At 51.3% G+C, this 21,442-nt stretch overlaps 1 protein-coding gene across 2 annotated transcripts in view; it reads left to right on the forward strand.

Moving 5' to 3' along the window:
- GLP2R (glucagon like peptide 2 receptor) overlaps positions 1–13,521 on the forward strand; it is a 78,299-nt gene extending 64,778 nt beyond the window's left edge. For both annotated transcript variants that reach the window (XM_089318379.1, XM_070061385.2), the window contains exons 12-13: positions 10,222–10,263; positions 13,057–13,521. In XM_089318379.1, the coding sequence (XP_089174505.1) occupies positions 10,222–10,263; positions 13,057–13,386 (372 nt within the window). In that variant the 3' untranslated portion in view covers positions 13,387–13,521. The remainder of the gene's footprint in view (positions 1–10,221; positions 10,264–13,056) is intronic.
- Positions 13,522–21,442: the final 7,921 nt, after the last annotated feature.

A 21,442-nucleotide genomic window follows, 5' to 3' on the forward strand; every position in this document is an offset into this window, starting at 1 on the left:
CTTCCAGGTCTTTCAAAGGCCGAGACCTGGAACTGCCACTCTGGTGCTGCGGCTGAAATCCTGCTATTTAAAGCTAGTTACATACCCAGTCTCAGCTGAAGGCTAGAGTTAGTGCAAGGGTGTGACTCCTGGGAGGCATGGTTCATTAGCAAAGGTCGTAAGTGCAGTAGATTACCACTAATAGCATAGAAGGAGAAAAGGCCCCCATACAGTAGCAATCGTAGAATTTTAATACTGGTGTAGGGACAGGACTTCTGCAGTGGAGCTTAGCAAATCCTCTCCCCAAAAAGTAATGATAAGATTAGACAACTATCAACAGCAACTATCTTGGGACCCTAGAAATCAAGCAAAGGCATTGGAAAGATTGATAAGGATTTATTCAAGAAAAATTACTGAACCTAAGTGAGAACAATGGGCGTCACTTTTGTCTGGAAAAGCGTTGGTTCTCAAATTTCTGCTACACAAGCCCTAGTGAGAACTAGCAACTGTCCTGCAATGGGGGGCGCCCCTTGACTTGAATCAGGAAAAGCCCATATCCCAGGCGTTGCCAGACAGAGTAGTGAGCTGGTGGCAAAGAACAGGGAGGGACAGTGTCAGAGCCTGAGGTTATAATCCTTAGGGAAAGAAACATTGATGGAGGAGCTGGAAGTTTAATAAGGAGATCTGAGGAATAAGAAAGCCACAGTGTGTCATGTTAGACTCCCATGTGGCCCCTTAATGGGCCGAAGGTTGTACATATGTGCAGACTGCACATGCATTCAAGAGAGAGCTCAGAGAGATCAGGAGGATCACCCCCTTGGTTGAATGTGAATTCCCGTGCACACGTAGAGGAGATGTGAGAAGACCTGGCTTGGAGTAAAATCTGGGAACCACTGGTAAACCTGCCTTTGAACGTGGTCATACACTTTGTGTTCTCAAAGTGACACACACACACACACTGGCAGAGGGTGTAGGGGCCTTACTGGTTCAAAGTGCTAGAACACAGCTTTTGATCGACCGTGGGCTGCTCATGAGGCTATTGGAAACAGGGGCCAGAGGCTCAGACTTGAAAGTAAGAATTTAAAAATTTAGAGAAGCACCTGGCTCCTGGCTTCGGATCAGCACGGTGCGCCGGCCGCAGCGCACCAGCCGTGGCGGCCATTGGAGGGTGAACCAACAGCAAAAGGAAGACCTTTCTCTCTGTCTCTCTCTCTCACTGTCCACTCTGCTTGTCCAAAAAAAAAAAAAAAAAAATTTAACACAGCTCTCAGTGGCTGTACACTGGCTGCGAGACAGAGTCCACAGAACTAGTACTCCAGACACATTGCTAAACTAATAAACAACTAAGCCACTCCTGCCACCCCCGGTGTGGGAAGTAAGGCATCAGAAGCCTGAATTAAAAATTAGGAGAGGCACAAAGGAACAGGAAAGTGTGACCCAGACTCAGGGGAAAAAAAAAAGAAGCCAACAGAAATTATGAGGGGCCCAGATGTCAGAATTAGCAAAAACTTCAAATAAACTATTACAAGTATGTTCAAAGAATTGAGGGAGAGCATGTTTAAAGAATTAAGGGACAGTGTGGTGACAATGATTCATCAATTAGAGAATCCCCATTCACAGAGGGGAACTATAAAATAAGAACCAAATGAAAATTCTGGAGCTGAAGTGTGCAATAGCTAAAGTGAAAATCCCACTAGAAAGGCCCACTTTTGGATTTATGGCAGAAGAAAGAATCAGTGAGTTTGAAGGCAGATAAATCGAGGATATCCAGTTTGGGGAACAGAAAGAAACAGTAAAGAAAAATAACAGATCCTCAGAGAACTATGAAATTCCACTAAGCATACCAGCACACGCATATGGGAATCCTATATGGAGGAGAGAGATAGGAAAGGGAAAAAAATATGTGTGAGTATGTAGAGAAATAATGGCTGAAAACTCCAAATTTGATGAAAAATATTAATTGAAATATCCGGATTGGTCGGTGAACTAAAAATAGCACAAAACAAAGAGATTCACACCTAGAAACCTTGCAGCCAAACTGTTGAATGCCAAATACAAAGAGAAAAGGCAAGCAACGAGAGAAAAATGACAACAGCTGACTTCTCATCAGAACGATGGAAGGCAGTAAACTGGGCAGCATTCAAAAACGTGTCATGGCCGGCGCTGCGGCTCACTAGGCTAATCCTCCGCCTAGCGGCGCCGGCACACCGGGTTCTAGTCCCGGTCGGGGCGCCGGATTCTGTCCCGGTTGCCCCTCTTCCAGGCCAGCCCTCTGCTGTGGCCAGGGAGTGCAGTGGAGGATGGCCCAGGTGCTTGGGCCCTGCACCCCATGGGAGACCAGGAAAAGCACCTGGCTCCTGGCTCCTGCCATCGGATCAGCGCGGTGCGCCGGCCGCAGCGCGCCGGCCGCGGCGGCCATTGGAGGGTGAACCAACGGCAAAGGAAGACCCTTCTCACCTGTCTCTCTCTCTCACTGTCCACTCTGCCTGTCAAAAAAAAAAAAAAAACAAAAAACAAAAACGTGTCAAGTCAAGAATTCTCCATCCAGCAGAACTGTGTTTCAAGAAGGTGAAATAAAGAATTCTCAGACAGGCAAAGACTGAGAGAATTTGCTGCCAAATACTCTTTGAAAGAAGTATCAGTGGCCGTCCTTCGGGCTGGGAGAAAGTAACAAACAACAGGCATTAATGGAATACATACAAGGACAATTCAGAAACACCGTAAAAGGTGGGCGTAAGCAAATGTTAGCGGTTGCAACACGCTCTCTGACTCAAGATGGTTCAGCTAACAGTTCTTTGACTTTGTGACGTGTAAACATAGCACACATTCAGTAGATTCCGTCTTTTGCATCTGGTCTTTTCCTGGATATGCTGTATGGTATTCCCTGGAGATGCAGGGCAGGTGCACTAAGCGAAAGATGCTGACCACTCCTGTGACCACAAGGGTAAACCGCAGGTACCCAACAGTGTGCTGTGCTGCCGAGCTCTGATGCTCAGCGGGTTAAGTGAATTAAATGCATGTTCATCTTCTGCTATTTTAAATGGATGATGGTTTTTATTAGAATGTGATCCCATCATACACTGAGGAGCCTTTGTATATGAAATGCTTTCTTCTAACTGATTTTAAAGATATAGGACTATATAAAATAGTTGTTATAAATTGTATTATTGGGCTTATGGCATTTAAAATCTAATATATGTGACAGTAATAGCACAGGAGAAGAATGAGCAAGTGGATCTATATTGGAGAACATTTCTGTATTTTACCAAAATTAAATTAGTACTAATATGAAATGGATTGTGATCATTTAAGATGGACGTTGCAATCCCTGGAATAGAAGCTAAGCAAGTAGCTCCAACAAATGGAGTACAGGTGGGTGTTTGGCTTAATAGTTAATATCCCCCTTGGAACACCCGCAATCCTGTATCAGAGAGCCTGGGTTCAAGTCCTGGCTCTGTTTCCAGTTCCAGCTTCCTGCTTCTGCTCACCCTGGGAGGCGGTAGATGATGGTTCAAGCAGCTGTGTCTCTGCCACCCACATGGGAGACCCAGTTTGAGTTCCAGGCTCCTGGCTTTGTCCTGGCCTGGTGCTGGCAGATGCAAGAATCTGGGGGATGAGTCATTGGATGGAGCATCTCCTTCTGTCTCTGCCTTTCATACAAAATAAATAAATAATTTTTAAATGTAATAAGAAGTCAAAGAAATTAAAGGGGTAGAGATTATCTGTTGAACATGACACAATTTCAACCTCTCTGGATCCTCACAGTTCACCTATGAAGGAGAAATTGTTATACCCATAAAATATTTATTTGAGAAGAAGAGAGACACACAGAGGACTCCCACTTGTTGGTTCACACCCCAAATGTGTGCAATGACTAGGGCTGGCTGGGGCTGGGCCAGGGCCTAAACTGGGAGCTGGGAACACAGTCCATGTCTCCCTTGTGGGTGGCAGGGACCCAATCACTTGAGCCATCCCTGCTGCCTCCCAGGGTCTGCACCAGCAGGAAGCTGGGGTCAGGAACCAGAGCTGGGAAGGGGACACAAGTACTCTGATATGGGGCATGAGTGTCTTAACTGCTGGCTAAATGATTTGTTAGAAATAACAGAGTAACAGTAATAGAGAAGGAGACAGAGCAAGAAAGAGAGATCATGCATCATCCGGTTCACTCCCCAGTTGGCAGGAAAGGCTGGGGCTGGGCCAGACTGAAGCCAGGAGGCAGGAACGCCATCTGGATCTTCCACAAGGGTGGCAGGGGCCCAAGTGCATGAGCCATCCTCTTCGGCTTTCCCAGGCGCAGAGCAGGGAGCTGGATGGTCCGTGTAGCAGTCGGGACTGGAAGTGACACTCTAACACGGGATGCTGGTGCCACAAGCCGCAGCATAACTCACTGTGCCACAATGCTGGCCCCCGTGTCTTCCATTTGAAAGAGGAAACCACTAAAGTTCAGAGAGCTTGCACGTGCTCAGTGCAAGAGTTAGATTCAAAGGCTAAGCCTGTGCCTCTAACCTCTGTGCCATGGTGCCTCTCGGGTGTCCCACGAGGATCAGCACCAGGAGACACCAAGTTCTCATTGCTAGAATCTCACCAGAAGGGGTCAGATGCTGAGAGTGTGCGTAGGGCAGAGGGAAGGCACCTGCCTACCACATGCTCGCCAAAGACTAAGGCTGGGCTGGGCACCCCCTCTGGGTGGACCTGTGATCTTTATGGCTGTGAACACAGGAGGAGGACCCTCCGCTAAACTGATGTTTTTTGTCATGTTGAATACATGCTTATTTCAGTCTGTGGAGGGGGAGGATTTCAAAACATCACAGTTTAGTAATTCAGGTTTCCTGTGTTTCTTGGTCTTAATCTTCTTTAAAAGGTAATCCCAAATTAGAAAACAAAAAAATGCCAAAGGCTGCAGCTGTTATTTCGGTCATGGTCGGCAGCCTTTCTCCCAAGGGTTTGACCATCAACGTGAGCCCAGGATCACTTACGCTCACACACCCAAGGCCCACTGAGGACCGGATGTGTGGGCAGAAGTATGGCGGAAAGAGCCCTAGGCTGTCAGACCCCTTGGGTGTGGAAGAGGTTTTGGTCATCTATTGCTGTGCACCAAACTGCTTCAGAACCCCGCCGCTTAAAGCAGTAATCATGTTATTATTATTTTTAAAAAGTATTTCTTATTGGAAAGGCAGAATGGCAGAGAGAAAGGGAGAGACGGGGGCGGGGGGAGATATATCTTCCAACTGCTGGTTCACTTCCTAAATGCCTACAACATTTGGAGCTGGGCCAATCTGAAGTCAAGAGCCAGGGACTCCATCCGGGTCTCACACATGCATGGCCGGAACCCAAGCACTTTGGCCATCTTCCACTGTCTCCCAGACACATTAACAGGAAGCTGGATCAAACCAGAGGGAGGTAGGGGCCAGTGTCTTAGCTCAGTGGATTAAGACACCTCTTGCAAAGCCGGCTTCCCATATTAGAAGGCTGGTTCAAGTCCCAGCTGTCCTACTTCAGATCCAGTTCCCCAGTTAATGGGACTGGAATGGTAGCAGATGATGGCCTAAGTACTTGGGCCCTTGGAAGACCTGGATAGAATTCCTCACTCCTGGCTTTGGCCTAGCCCAGGCTTGGCTGTTGCAGCCATTTGAGGCCTGAACCAGTGGGTGGAAGATCCCTCTCTCTCTCTTTCTCTCTCCCTCTCCCCTCCTCCCCTTCCCTCTTTTTCTATCACTCTGCCTTGTAAATAAATAAATAAATCTTTTAAAAAAAAATGGAATGGAGGGTGAGACTGCTCCCAGGTACTATGATATAGGATGCTTAACTTGTTTAACACAGCGCCCTCCCCCTCTTGCTATTAATTTGAAAGGTTCTGTGGCCGAGGCTGTCCGGGCTCAGTGGGAGTATTCTTTTGATGCATGGGGTTGCAACAGCCTTGATGGTTCATGCATGTGAAAGGGCAGTGGGGCTACTGGCCAGGAGCTCTGATCCGGGAGCCTGGGTTCTCTTCCTCGTGGTCTCTCCGTGCATCCCGGGCCTCACGTAGCATGGGAGCTGGGCTGTCGGAGCATCCCAAGAGCAAATACTCTGAGAGGGAGGAAGTGGAAACTTCCAGTCCTCTTATGGCCTAGGCTGGGGAAGGGGTCAGAAGTTCACCCCGCATGCTGGGGGGAGGGCAAATCCGGTCAGCTTGTTGCTTATGGAACAGCGTGAACCTAGAGAGAGAGGAGTTGCCTCGGGGCCACCCCTGGAGAGGACCTGGCACCAGGACCAGCTGGCCTGCAGCCAGCTAAAGCTCTGCTCACCACCTGGCACCGTTGTGCGGTGCGAGGAGGCACAGCGACTCTGAAGGGTGTTTTGTCCTGGGCGGGATTTAGAAGCCCTGTGTGTGCACTGAGGCCGCCTGTCTTCTGAATACCCCAGCACAATTCCCCTCCGTCCCACAGGCAGTGAGAGCCTAGGCGGGCACGTGTGTGTGGCTCGGATCTTACTGGCTCCTCCATGGGAATCAAGGGCAGGCGTGAGCCCTAGTAGCTTCCCCTCCTTGTTGTGTTGGGGGGTCCTTGGCTCTTCCAAGGGCTCGCCGCTCAGTGTCTCGCCAGGCTCCTGTGCTCAGTGGATCTTTGGGGAGACGGCCAAGTGGTGGTGATATGTGAAGTGACAGCCAGGTGTTCTGCTCCCTTCCCACCTGCCTTTTCTAGAATAAGAACCAAACTCAGGGCCAGCGCCGTGGCTCAGTTGGCTAATCCTCTGCCTGCGGCGCTGGCATCCCATGTGGGTGCCGGGTTCTAGTCCTGGTTGCTTCTCCTCCAGTCCAGCTCTCTGCTGTGGCCCGGGAAGGCAGTGGGGGGTAGCCCAGGTGCTTGGGCCCTGCACCCACATGGGAGACCACCTGGCTCCCCGCTTTGGGAAGCACCTGGCTCCTGGCTTTGGATCGGCGGAGTGCACCAGCTGTGGTGGCCATTTGAGGGGTGAACCAACAGAAGGAAGACCTTTCTGTCTCTCTCTCACTGTCTAACTCTGCCTGTCTAAAAAAAAAAAAAAAAAAAAAAAAAAAAGAGCCAGACTCCAGGGGTTCCCTAAAACAGTGAAGGTAGAACCTGGGGAGGTGAAAACACACATTGGCCATGTGGAAGCCCATTTTCAGCACATTGTTTGTGAGAATTTGCACTCTGAAGGCTGGTTTGTCTGATATCATGTACCTGGGGGCTGTGAGCCTCTGATGAGACTGCACGTGTGGGAGTGATGAACTGGTACCACCGTGGTGCCATTTAGAGGGGGCAGCTGTGGAGTAACTAGGAGCTAAAGGGAGGGGCAGAAGCCAGCATTTGATGATGTCATGATGATGTCATCATAGCCAGCCTGGAGAGTCTTGGCCTGGTTCCAGAAGGGACAAGTTAAATAAGGCCCATGTAGGGAAGAGAAAAGAAATAAATTCTTCTCGGCCCATTTTATTTAAAATATTCATTGTTTATTTGAAAGGCGGAGTTATAGAAAAAGAGAGGGACACACACACACACACACACACACACACACACAGGTCTTTCATCCACTAGTTCACTCCCCAATGGCTGCAACACTCGCAGCTGGGCTGATCCGAAGCCAGGAGCCAGGAACTTCTTCTGGGTCTCCCACGTGGGTGCAGGGGCCTTAAGGCTTGGACCATCTTCCACTGCTTTCCCAGGTTCACTAGCAGAGAGCTGGATTGGAAGCAGAGCAGCCAGAACTCAAATCAGCACCCGTATGGGATGCTGGTGTTGTAGGCGATGGCTTAACCCACTGTGGCAGAGAGCCAGCCCTCAGGACCATACTTTAAAGTCATCAAGAGATATAGGAGGAGGTAGCCTGCCATTTTCTGCTTTAGCTGTGTCCTTTCCTTGTGAATTCTGGCATTTTTTAATGAATTTTCCTACATGTAAGTGTGTATGAGACACAAAAATCAAACCCCAGTATGAGATCCACAGCCCATATTCCACAGACCTGCCTAACAGCTAGGGAGAGCCAGGCCACGGAGGTTATCACAGTGGCCAACGGATCATGAGGGTGGAAGTCTGGGAAGACCATGGAAGCAAACATGAACTAAATAAACAGTCAATTAACCACATTGAATACACATTAAACTGTCATTGATTCCGGATCTCTGGACGCCAAATGGTAAATCCAGAAAAATCTTCCAAATTCAAGAGATTATCACTGTATTGGAACCTTCTCAACACAAATGCTTGGTCAATGAAAATGCTGTATAATTGTAGGGATTCCTGCTTCCACAGCCCCCTTCCCTGCTCAATAGGGCCGAGCTGTGTGATCATTAGGGTGTGGGGGTGGTAGTGTGTAACAAGGTCCTAAGAGGGCTTGCAGCTCCCACCCAGCTTTCTTGGGGCACCCCTTGGGGGAAGCCAGCTGCTGTGTGATGATGAGGACACACAGACACTCTGTAGAGAGAAACTGGGTCCTCCCACCAGCCACAGCACCAGCCTGCCAGCCATGTGGGCCCCCTTACAGGCACTCCTGGCCGTCGGAGGACTGCAGCTGCAGCCAACATCTGGGCTGTGGCTTCAGCATGGCCCTGAGCTGGAGCGTGCAGCTACACTCTTGCCAGATTCTTAGGTGTAGGAAGTGTGTGAGGTGGATGAATCGTTGTCGTTTGGATCCACTGTTACATAAGATCCAGAGCAGAGCTTGACCTGCTGGAAGGGTCCCAGAGGCCCTCTCGGCTGGGATGGGGTGGCCGAGGGGAAGCGTGGTTGGTATAACAGCACTGACAACACACAGACATGGAGCCCATCGCCGAGGGTCTTCTGTTGACTTTATTCGAAGTGTGAGGAAGCCACTGGCGAAGATGATCTATCTTCCCGAAAGAAATATTTTTAAATATTTATTTTATTCTAATTATTTGAAAGGTAGAGAGACTGAGAGTAGTGTCCCATGCTCTGGTTCACTCCCCAGTTGCCTGCAAACAGCTGAGGCTGGACCAAGTCGAAGCCAAGAGCCAGGAACTCAATCTGGGTCTCCCACATGGGAGGCCGGGATCTAACCACTTGAGCCAGCACCTGCTGTCTCCCGGTGTGTGCATTGGCAGGAAGCTGGAACTGGAAGTCAGCCACTTCACTGTGGGATGCGAGCACCCCAAGTGGCATCTTAACCACCTGTACCCCAAAAGAAGTATTCTGATAAGAGGAAAAGGGTTCTTATTACATCATATAAATGAGAACTTCACGATCAAGGGTTTCTGGGTCCAGCTACTCAGATGACATCATCAGAAACCTGCCTGTCACCATCTCCAGCCTCGGTTTTTCTCTGTGTTGACTTCATCCCCAGATGAGCTTTCTCCAGTCGCTGGGAAGGTGCCCATCGGTCCTCTGGGTCTATGTCATCTGTAAAGCCAGTGGGCGTCAGAAAGCGAACACAGCCCTCTCTTTTCTGGTGCAAAGAACACAGATTGGCCCCACTTGGGTCACCAGCCCATTTGGGCCGACTCACTGTGGTCATGGACTTTTTTTTTTTTTAAGAATGGGAGCCACATGATTGACAGCTATATTAGAAGCATAGGGAGGCCGGCGCCGTGGCTCAATAGGCTAATCCTCCACCTAGCAGCGCCGGCACACCGCGTTCTAGTCCCGGTCGGGGCGCCGGATCCTGTCCTGGTTGCCCCTCTTCCAGGCCAGCTCTCTGCTGTGGCCAGGGAGTGCAGTGGAGGATGGCCCATGTGCTTGGGCCCTGCACCCCATGGGAGACCAGGAGAAGCACCTGGCTCCTGCCATTGGATCAGCGCAGTGCACCGGCCACGGCGGCCATTGGAGGGTGAACCAACGGCAAAAGAAAGACCTTTCTCTCTGTCTCTCTCTCTCTCTCTCTTAGTATCCACTCTGCCTGTCAAACAAAAAACAAAAAACAACAACAACAACAACAACAAAAAAAGCATAGGGAGCAGAGGATGGCCAGTTTTCCAAAGGAAAGGATGCAAGTCAGGCAAAAAAAAAAAAAAAAAAAAGCCAATGCCTGCTATAGACAAATGGGAATGGGACAGTGGTCTTGCCAGTATTTTTATAAGTGCATGAATGCCTTAGACTTTGGAGGAAACAAACACCGAAGTGGGAATGGACTGGGTGGTGGAGATGTAATGAAAGTCCAAGCGAGCACAGCCAAGGTGACTCGTTCTAGTCAGTGTGAGCGAGGTAGTTTCGTGCCGCTTTGGGGGATGCTTGGACCTTGCCGGTCACTGTCAGCCACACTCCATGCCACGTCTTCTTCTCGTTCCAGGGATTCCTCGTGGCCCTGCAGTATTGCTTTGCCAATGGAGAGGTATGAGTTGCATGCTGCTGTCCACCTTCCTAGGAGGCTAGGGCTAGAATCCTACTGCCCCTGGAGCTTTCTGCTTGTGTGAAACCTATGGGAAGATGTGCAGTGACCAGCACACATGGGGAGAAATTCGTACTGGAGGCACTCAGGAGTGGGAACAGGAGGCAGCTCGGAGGGGTGAAGAGACCGGGGTGGGGGTGTGGATTTGCTCAGAAGCCAGTTTGGCCCTGCAGCAGTGCTGAAATGCAAGGTGATTCAAAGCTTGAACTTTTTGTTTCCCCTCGAAAAAACCTTTTATTTAAGGAGTACAAATTTCATAAGTACAACTTTAGGAATATAGTTATTCTTCCCACCATATCTGCTCTCCCACCCCAACTCCCACCCCACCTCCTCCTCCCTCTCCCCTTCCCAGTCCCATTCTCCATTAAGATTCACTGTCAATTAACTTTATACACAAAAGACCAACTCTATATTAAGTAAAGAGTTCAACAATTTGCACAAAAAACAAAAAACTGAGGATGACTTTTACAGTTAATTCTCATAGTATAACTCATTGAGGACAGAGGTCCTGCATGGGGAGCAAGTGCACAATGACTCCTGTTGTTGATTTAACAATTAACACTCCTATGTATGATGTCAGTGATCACCCAAGGCTCTTGACGTGAGCTGCCAAGGCTATGGAAGCCTTTTGAATCCACAGTCTCCGTCAGTATTTAGTCAAGGCCATTGGAAAGTAGAAGTTCTCTCCTCCCTTCAGAGAAAAGTACCTCCTTCTTTCATGGCCCCTTCTTTTTTTTTTTTTTTTTTTTTTTTTTTTTTTTTTGACAGGCAGAGTGGACAGTGAGAGAGAGAGAGACAGAGAGAAAGGTCTTCCTTTGCCGTTGGTTCACCCTCCAATGGCCGCCGCGGCCAGTGCGATGCGACCGGCGCACCGCGCTGATCCGATGGCAGGAGCCAGGTACTTATCCTGGTCTCCCATGGGGTGCAGGGCCCAAGCACCTGGGCCATCCTCCACTGCACTCCCGGGCCACAGCAGAGGGCTGGCCTGGAAGAGGGGCAACCGGGACAGAATCCGGCGCCCCGACCGGGACTAGAACCCGGTGTGCCGGCGCCACTAGGCGGAGGATTAGCCTAGTGAGCCGCGGCGCCGGCCTGATGGCCCCTTCTTTCCACTGGGGTCTCTCTCACAGAGATCCTTCATGTAGGACATTTTTTTTTTTTTTTGCCACAGTGTCTTGGCTTTCCATGCTTGGAATGTAAAAGCTTGAACTTGAATCTAAGCCTTGACTCAGCAGCTTGAGAGTTCTGTGAATTGGTCAGGTTGCTGTACCTTCTTTAGCCTCAGTTTTCTCGTTTGCAAAGTGGGGGTAACACTGCCCATACCTGGTGGTGTTGCCTCAGGCATGTTAGGCTCACGGTAGAGGCTCAGCTCCTGCAAACTGTGGTTATTTTCATTGTCAATATTATTGTGCAGCCCTAAGCTGCTCTCTGCTCCCCTGGGAAAAGACTGGAAGGGGAGAGAGGCAGAGGTCAGAGCAAGTGTTTCTTCCCCTCTTTAGGAACTGATTAAGTTTCCAGTCCCCTTTCCCCCTCCTCTCTGCCCACTCCAGGTTTAAATCTTGGTTTCTGTCTCTTGATAATGGGACACAAGCTTTTGACAACTAAACCCTCTCCCACTCTTCTTCCTTCTGCTCCTATTGTGTTTTCGCATGGGTTTTTTTCCCCCATCAGCGGGTTTTAGCTCAAATGCCATCTAAACTCCTCATCTCAAGTTTTTCTCAAAGGACCCAAGGGACAACAATTTAGTTTAATGATCTTTTTTAAAGAAAGATTTACTTATTTGAAAGGCAGAGTGACAGAGATAGAGGGGAAGAGAGAGAGAGAGAGACATCTGTATTCACTGGTTCACTCCCCAAACAACTACAGTGGCTGGTGCTGGGCCAGGCCAAAGCCAGGAGCCTAGAACCCCATCCAGGTCCCCTCCAGGGGCAGCAGGGGCCCAAGCACTTGGGCCATCTTCTGCTGCTTTCCCAGGCGCATTAGCAGGGAGCTGGATTTGAAGTGGAGCAGCTGGGACTTAACAGGTACCCGACCTGGGATGCAGGCACTGCAGGCGGTGGCTTAACCTACACTGTGCCACAGCCAGCCTGGCTTCATGATCTTAATCCGCTATACTTGCGGTTCTAAGACTGGGCAGAGTGAGAGCAGAGGAGGTTGAAGTTGCAGACAGAAGAAGGCTGAAGAGAGCAGACATGGAGAAGGGAGAGCAGATGACCCATTTCAAAGAGACTCCTTGTAGGGCACAGACAGGGAGACAGAAGAACAGAAACGTGACTGGGTGACTGGCGGGTCAGCATCAGGTCCCTGGCTGCAGCTGGCCTTTTGGGAGAAAGGATTAAGGCAGAGAGAACCTCATTACCATGGCAATGGAAATTGCCCTGTGGGAAACTTGGCTGTTGCTTTGTACTTCTGAAGGCCAGGGAACAGCTTGGTTTGGTTTGGTGATGTGGAATTTTAGCACAAGGGACTGACTTTGATTTGTAGCCTGGTCTCATCCCAGCCTCAGAGCTTAAGCCCAAACAGTGGTCTCCTATAATGTTTATGTAAGACTCCCCATTGCATTGTCCTGTTCGAGGCCTCCCAGTGGGTCTGCTCACCTGCCTCTGGCTGCCTCTCTTTGTCGGTCTCCTCTGGTTAGAAGGTAAATTTCCCCAGCGTAATCAGTAAGCATTCGCCCAGTGCACACAGGGCTACGTGATCCCAAGGCAATAACCTCACCCTTGTGTCCCCCGGCAGGTGAAGGCCGAGCTGCGCAAGCACTGGGCCCGCTTCTGGCTGGCTCGCCACTCGGGCTGCAGAGCCTGGGTCCTGGGGAGGCACTTGCGCTTCCTGGGGACATGTCCCAAGAAGCTCTCGGAGGGAGAAGGCACCGACACGCTTCGCACGTCGCAGTCCTCGCCCGACAGTTTGCACCCGGCTGCCCGGGGTCTGAGGCAGCTGGGTGCCCGGCCCCATGGGGGCCACCCGCCCTGGCCCCGGGGCAGCAGCAGCCTGTCGGAGAGCAGCGAGGGGGACTTCACCCTGGCCAACACCATGGAGGAGATTCTGGAAGAGAGTGAGATCTAGGAGGCCCGTGCCCCGGGGGACTCCTAGGAGGCCTAGGATGGAGGCAGGGGGTGGGGGGACAGCTGAGCACAGAGCCATCCCGTCCCCATTCGCTGCACCCATGTTGATGTCAGCTCTATCTCAAGGTTCTAGGAGCTCTGTCTTACAGAGGTGGTGTGCCACTCACAGCCTCTGCCCGCCCTCACCCTAGCAACCCCCGCCAGTCTGTTTCCCAGAAGGGCTGCGGGCCTCTGGGCCTGGCCCGACGTTCAGGTGATGAAGAGAGGTCTCCTGTTAAACAGAGGCCAGCCAGTACCCTTCCTTTTCCCACGCATGGTACGCAGTTTCCTTCTGAGGTTGGATTTAGGGCCCATAAGGATTCCTCCACCCCCACCCCAGGAAGTTTTGAAAATCCTAGACTCTACCAAGTGGAGACCCTAAGAAGGTGCATCTGGGATGACAGTCAGGAGGCGGGACTGTCAGGCCCCCAGGTAATCTGATGCAAGCCCACCCCTGGAGGGCACGGGGCATGGTGTGAAGGAGCCAGAGCCCCCCTGGTGAGGCCCGTGGCAGGATGGAGTGGGAGGCTCCACGTCATAGCTGAGCCGCCATGGAGACCCCCACTCACTTACCTGCTCCTCTCCCTTTCCCCTCTGGTCGAATCTTGCCCCTCCCTCTCAATTCTCTGTCCGTGGTCCACACAAGCTCTGGTGGAGCCACAGCACCCCCATCTTTGCTCTGAAGATGGGCTCCGGCTGCCAGGGATCCTCTGGATGTTGTCCTCAGTCCTTCCTTGCCTCTCCTGCCTGCTGTTCTGAGCTGTGCTTTTGGGAGGCTCACTTGCTCCATGATCCCTGGGGTGAGGAATACTCCTCCCTTTCTGGTTTGCTGTGGATATATAGAGGACCACGGCACCTGCTCCAAGAGGCAAGTTTACCACTGTTCTCGTCCTGACCTGGTCCCTGCTGATCAGAATCCTATTCCCTAGATGGTCAGTAGATGCTCAAAGCAGAAGGGGGCCCAGGTAAAGCAACAGGACTGTGGATCTGGACACGCCGAGGATGGCCCCAAGAGTCAGTCCCATGGCCCCTCGCTGGGCTGGCCTGATGGGGCATCTCAGCTGTGCACCAGGCCCTGCCCTGTTGGAGCCGGAGCAGCGCCAGGCAACGGGGGTTAGACTTCAGGGACTGAAACTGTGCAGCAAGAGGCCGAAGGAGGGACCAGGGGGAAGAAGGCTGTGGAAAGAGCGTGCAGGTGCACGGGAGTGCGCTTTCGGGGTGTGTGACACGCACGTGCAGGTGGGTGGGGGATGCTGCTGGGGACCACATACCGCCTTATCTTAGGGGGAACAATAGGATACTTCTCCTATAGGGGTGCCGGGTTTAGCAAACAGAAATGGAAGGGACTCGATTACCTGGGAACTTCAGCCAAATGAATAACCTTCCTGTGTTAAGTAAGTTTAAGTTCCATGGCGCATCCTGCTGTCCTGGCAACTCTGGTCTCAAGGAAACCTTCGAGCAAGGCTGGGGCGAGGTGGGAGACCACGGAGGCACTGGTCTCTGAAATACTCAGCTCAAAATAATATTTGAATGCAATATTTAAAAAACCAAATCCACACATTGCACCACTGCACAGACCATTTATAACCATAATTTTTTTTTTTTTTTGGAATCAGGGCTGGGATGAGGTGAGGCCAGATCATCCAGATTTGGTTCCTGACTTTATTGAGAAGGCAGAGGTTCTGCCCATCTGGGTCTTTTTTAATATGAATTTTGATTTCTAACTGATTGCATGAAAATACGATTTTTCTTGATGTTGGAAACTTTGGGTGCCCCCTTAAAATCTGCACCCCAGTTGAGTGCCTCTCTTGCCTCATCTGGCTTCCGTCCTGGTTGGGAAGTTGGGAGCTGAAGTAGATTCGCAAGCCCAGTGCATAAATGAAGCAGAGGTTTGGTTCTTGGTATCGACATGATCCAAAATGCAGTTGTTAAAGTCTGTGGCTTTTCCCTTTCTACAAATGTGCTTGCCGTGGCTCCCAGAAAACCAGGCTGACCCGTGTGCCCCGCGTGTGCCCAGCACAGGGCTGGCTCCCACAGCGAGGGCTGGATACACATTCATGAACAAGATGGGACAGAGATGTCTCTCGGGAGCATCAGGGGCTGCCAGGCATAAGTCATCCAGGATCTTGCCACTTACAGAGGAAAATTATTTTCCTTCTAAGCGTTTGTAAATATGTCCCCCACCCCTCAGTCCACGGACCGGAGTGTGTGGGGGGGGGGGGGGCGTGTGTTCACATGCACTGCTTGCTCTTGTACTGCTAATGATTAAAACAAGCTTATTTAAGGTGACTGGCGTTTTGTTCATTGACTTACACTGGTGTCTCATGAGAGCTGAGGGGTTGGCTCACAGGCCTGGGAAATCCATTACATGCTTCCTGGCCAAAAGTGGGAAAAAGAGAGCTGGGTAGCGCATGGTCTAGAGGAGTGAGTGGGCCAGAAGCAGAGGTCAGAGGTCAAAGGACAGAAGGCAGGCATCCCCCTTTTTCTAGATCACCCAGAAATGCCTGAAGGTCCAGCCTGCTGGTTCCCAGTCCCACGTGACCATCCTGGGGACACTGGAAAGACCCACGGTGGGGTCTGACTCCAGACATTCTCATTGGCTTAGACTGAATGGTCTTGGGTATTGGTGTTTTTATAAGATCCAGAGCGATTTTTTTTATTATAGTAAAATATACATGAAGTTGACCATTCTAAGAGTATATGCTTCTGTGGTGTCACTCGCATTCCCGTTGTGTGCAACCCTCCCCACCATCTGTCTCTGGAGGCTTTGCGTCTTCCCCGGCTGGAACGCTGTCTCCACCAACAGTAATTCCCTCCTCCCCCTCCCCTCAGTCTCTCACAGCCATGCTTCCACATTCTGTCTCTATGCATTTGCCTCCCTTATGTTTTTCCTTAAGTTTTATTTATTTATTTTTATTTGCAAAGCATAGCGACAGAGAAAAGGAACACAGACCGTGAGCGCTGGAGGCTGGGAATGCAGTCCAGGACCCCGACCACTTGAGCTGCTGCCTCCCAGGACTTGCATTCCCACGAAGCTGTAACCAGGAGCACAAGTCAGGAGTTGAACCCAGGCATTCCAGTGTGGGAAGCAGGCTTCTATACGAGAGGCTAAAGGCCTTCTCCTTTAATTGGCCTGTTTTAGCTAAGTCCTATGAGTGAACTCCTACAGTTTCTGTCCCCTTGTGATTGACTTACTTAGCACGATGTCCTCAAGCTTCGTCTCCGCTGTGGTACCTGTTGGGGTGACCTTCCTCTTCCTGGCTGTTGAATGATAGCCCATTGTTTGGCTGGAGCACATTTTGCGTATCCATCCCTCTGGCAATGGACGCTAGGTTGTTTCTACCCTTTGGCCACTGTGAATAATGCCGCTGTGGATGGGGGCATACAAACCCTTGTTGGAGCGCCTGCTGTCGACTTTGGAACTGGAATTCCGTGGGTAGCATATTGAGGAAGCGTCCAGCGATTTTCCACAGCAGTCACCCCCACCTTCCATTCCCACCAGCTATGCATGTGCGTTCCTGTCTCTCTGCACCCTTGCCAACATGTAGTTTCCAACTTTTTACACCTGCTGTCCTGATGGCTGTGAAATAGTGTCTCATGGTGGTTTTGTCATCAGCGTTTCCCTAACGGCTAATGACATGGAGCAGCTTTCCATGTGCTTGCTCATTGATGATTTGCATACTTCCTTTTGAAAAATATCTATAAGTCTTTAACCACTTTTAAACTGGATTATGGGGCCTGCATCATGGCATAGTGGGCTACACTGCTGCCTGCAGCACTGGCATCCCATATGGGCGCTGGTTCAAGTCCTGTCTGGCCTGCTTCTGATCCCATATCAAAACCATCCAAATGATTTTAACATGTGAACGAAGCCAGGAAGAAGGGAAGGAGGTGCGGCTTTCCTTGGCAACATGTACATGCTGAAGTCTAGCTAGACTGAGTCTCCCACCTAAATGTGCAGCCTTTAGAACTTAGAAGTCCTTCCCTAGGAACACACTCTACGTGCTGGCCAGCGTCGGTGGGGTCAGCTTGGTTTTGTGGTTTCCGTGGGTGGTCATCCCCCCAGGAGCCTTTGAGGCTGAGGCGCAAACCTCTCTGGGCCTATCTGATAGGCTTGGGTAACCACCAAGGGACAGAAATGGAGGGGGAGAGGCAGGTGCTTGGGACACCTGCATCCCGTATCGGAGTGCCAGGGTTCGAGTCCTGGTTCAGCTTTTGATTCTATCTTGCTGCCGGTGTGTACTCCGGAGGCAGCAGGAGGTGGTGGCTCCAGCACTGGGGTCCCTGCCACCCAACTGGGGATCCAGATTGAGATCAGGGCTCCTGCCTTCAGCCTGGCCCTGCCCTGGCTGTTCTGGGTCTTTGGGGAGTAAAGCAATGGACAGAAGATCTCTGACTCTCTGTCTTTATGCCTTTCAAAAAATAAAAAAAAAAGCAAAAATATTTTTCAAATTAAAGACATGAGAGTGGAGTGGGCAGCAGCATGGCCTTGGTCCCCTCTGGCTCCACGGACAGTGTCTGAGTCTGGTGTGAAAACAGAAGCTGCAGACAAAAGGTAAAGCTGCTGTTTCCAGGAGGCAACACCAGAAGCTGTTTCCATGGCCCCTGTCCCTCTGCATGGGGCCCTCTAACAGAGTCTAACCCGGAGGGCTCCCCAGCAGACCAGCACATCGCCTGGGCATCTCACGGGCGTGCGGTTGCCTTGCCTGTGGTGGGAAATACAGGTGCTTGGAACTAAGGGACTTATTGGTGACTCTGTAGGAAACACCTCCTGGGGATGCTAAGACAAAGGGTGCTGCATAAGGGGGCGGAATCCTGTGTGAGCTGTAGGCAGAAGGGGCCAGGCAGTTTGGATGATTGTTCTCGGTGAGACTATCTTGTGCTCTTGTTGTACATCATGTAGAAGATGAAGCAGGAGACAGGAAGTGACTTGCCCAAGGTCTCTATAGTGGACATCTATTTTTATGTTTATTTTTTTACATTTCTATTATTTACTTATTTTGAGAGAGAGAGAGAAACAGATAAACAGAAACATAGAAAGCTCCAATATGCTAGTTCGCTCCCCAAATGCCTACATCCATTAAGGCTAGGCCAGGCTGAAGCCAAGAGCTGGGAACTTTGGCAGGGACCCAAGTACTTGAGCCCTCACCTGCTATCTCCCAGATTGTGCAAGATCAGGAAGCCGGAATCAGGAGCAGAGCTGGGACTTGAACCCAGGCACTCTGCTGTGGGATGCTGGATGTTCCAAGCAGCATGTTAACCACTGGGCTAAATGTCTGCCCCAACATCTGTTTTGAGAACTCACTCTTAGGTTTATAGCAACCCAACTGTCATGTTGGAAGCCATGCATCTCTCATTCTCAGCCTGCGAAGGTTGAGCTGCCCGGGCTGCATTGCCAGGCCCAGGAATGGGCAAAGTCTGGCTGGCAGAGCAGAGCATGCCACCCTGCAGGCATTGAGACCTCACCACCCAGGTGCAGTGAGGAACACTCCTGGGACTTGGACTGAAGGCTCGTTCCCTTTCTGTTGAAATCAGAACTGTGAAGAGATCACCCTGAATCTGCCAGTGACTGCCTTGCCAGCACAGGGAGGACCTGTGTGAGAACAGTGGCGATGGCAGAAAGCAAAACCAGGACATGGAAAAAAGACCTTGGGACGTTATTAGAGCCCCTAGATTAAGCCAGCCCTGGAGCCAACACTACTCCTAGAATTGCAGCTACAAGAAACAATGAGTTCCTATGGGTTCCACAACAATGCATGCTGGGTCTTCCGTCCTCGGTTTCTGGAATGATGTATAACTCAGGACCACTTCCACTTCCTTCTCTTCCCTTCAGTCAAGTAGGGCATCACGTTGCTCCCTGGTTCTCATAGCAAATATCCCAAGGCGTGCCACTGAGCTGCACACAACAGGAGGCTCAAGGGGTCCTTCTACCTTAACCTCACAAAAGTGCCAATTAGGTTATCACTGTTTATTTCTCCTGGGGCCAGCTGAAGCTCCGGTGGCCTCTCCATGTCTCTCGTTGAACCGCAGACCAAGAAGGACCTTGTTAGGTAGTGTCGGTCTTATCAGACACAAGAGCCAATGATACTCAGACCTCAGCAGTAAATCAACCAACTAGATTCAATGATGGACAGTGGCAGACAGAGCACGGAGAGAAGGCATTGGGCCCTCTGGTTGTGTCCCTAGACTGCCCTGGGCTGCGCTCGAGAACCCCTGGTCCAGATGCTGCGTAGCACCTCTCCTCCTTCCAGCTCCAACCCTGCCAGAACTCTCTAGCCTCTCATGTCCAAGCCCAAGCTATTGGGGCAGCAACCTGGTAGAAATCAAAAGGACTCTGGTTTGAGTACCAAATCCTGCTCTCTCGTCCTGGCCTCCCTCGGTGTTCCCTGCACCGTGGACATCCAAAGGCCTCCAGCAGTGGAAGAGCACCTGCAAGGTCTTGCATGGTGCCCACTCTTAGGAAAAGCTACACACCTAAGCACTTGTCCTCCTGTGTGCTCCCCACCAAGAGGAACGCACTCCGGAGGTGGTGATGGTGCCATCTCCAAGGTGAACGCTGGGAGGTAGGAGATCAGCCACGGGACCAGCAAAAAGAGACTCCCAGCCTCGGGAGGTGGCACACGGGTCTGAGGTGGGGTAGATGTGTGGCGCAGCAGGTAAGCAGCCACATGGAATGCTCGCATGCCGTATCTGAGCGGGTTGGTTCCAGCCCTGGCGCCACTCCCTGTTCCAGCTTCCTGCTAACGCCCACCCTGAGAGGCAGCAGGTGATAGGTAGGGTACTTGGGCCCCTGCCACCCACATGGGAGACCTGGATGGAGTTCCAGGCTCCTGGCTTGGGCCTAGCCTGGCCCTAGATGTTGTGGGCATTTGGGAAGTGGTCCAGCAGATGGAAGATCTCTCTCTCTCTCTCTCTTTTTTTTTCCTTTTCTTTTTTCTCTGTCTGTCTGCCTTTCAAATACATTTTTTAAAAAGAGCAAGACACCCATATACTTTTCTGGCCTCACCTTGAGACTTCAGGCTGGAGAAGACACAGACCTTCAAAGCAATGTACCCCAAGGTCTCAGAGCACCCACTGCTGGAGTTCTGAGGTACCCAGGCCCTGGAGCTCTATGGAGACAGTGCAGGCTTATGGGTAGCTTTGGCCTGGCCTCTGCTCATTGGCTGGCTGACCCTGAGCAAGCCACTTCCTTCCACTGGGCCTCCCTCTGCTTGTCTCTACAGTGAAGGGTCCCGGAGGAGACTAGGGCTCTGTCTCTACCTCTCACCCTAGCAAAGCCAAACCCCTCACTGTCCCCTGAAATCCACAGCGCTCCCTGGGTTTCCTGTCTTGGCAGATATCATTGCTGTTCACCCAGCGCCCAAGCCACAGGCTGCCTATCATCCTTGCTTCTTCCTCTTCCTGTCCTCCACGACATCCCCCACCCCACACACACACAAAAAAATCAACAGGTGGATGCCATGTCCTTAGCTTGACCTTACTGAGTCCGTCCTCTCTCTACCCCACTGCTGTCCTGGCCCTAGTGCTCCAGCAATAGGCACCCTGCTCCCGGTCTTGCCCTTGACTTATTTCCACTCCGCCAGGACCTCCGTACAAGCGTAGATTCCCTCCTAACTCCAACCCTAGCGTGGTCTCACTACCCGCAAGTGCTTCCTGTGGGCTGCAGGAAGTCCTGCACCTTCGGGCCCCCCACTGACCCTTCAGGCTCAGCTCACACAGCCCTCCTTCTCCCTCTGCCTCTGGCCGCTGCAACCCGCTCACGGCCCTGGAGCTCAGATGCTCTCTCTTGCCATTACACTCTGTGTTGGCCACTGTCTGAGACACAGCTTCCCTACCCGGCTCTGTCCCCTGCCACAGGCCACTGGGTCTTAATTTAACATCCTTCCATCAGGACCCTCATTCCTGATCTTCCCTGGACAAGTCAGCCCCCGCTGGCATGCCTTCCCACAGTCTGCCCGTCTCCATGGTAACTCCATCACGACCCCTCCTCCCCTCTGACCGGGAGGGCCTGGGTCCCA

Source organism: Oryctolagus cuniculus, chromosome 17 (genome assembly GCF_051225735.1).
Source record: "Oryctolagus cuniculus isolate XC-2025 breed Fujian yellow rabbit chromosome 17, ASM5122573v1, whole genome shotgun sequence".
Taxonomy (NCBI): domain Eukaryota; kingdom Metazoa; phylum Chordata; class Mammalia; order Lagomorpha; family Leporidae; genus Oryctolagus; species Oryctolagus cuniculus.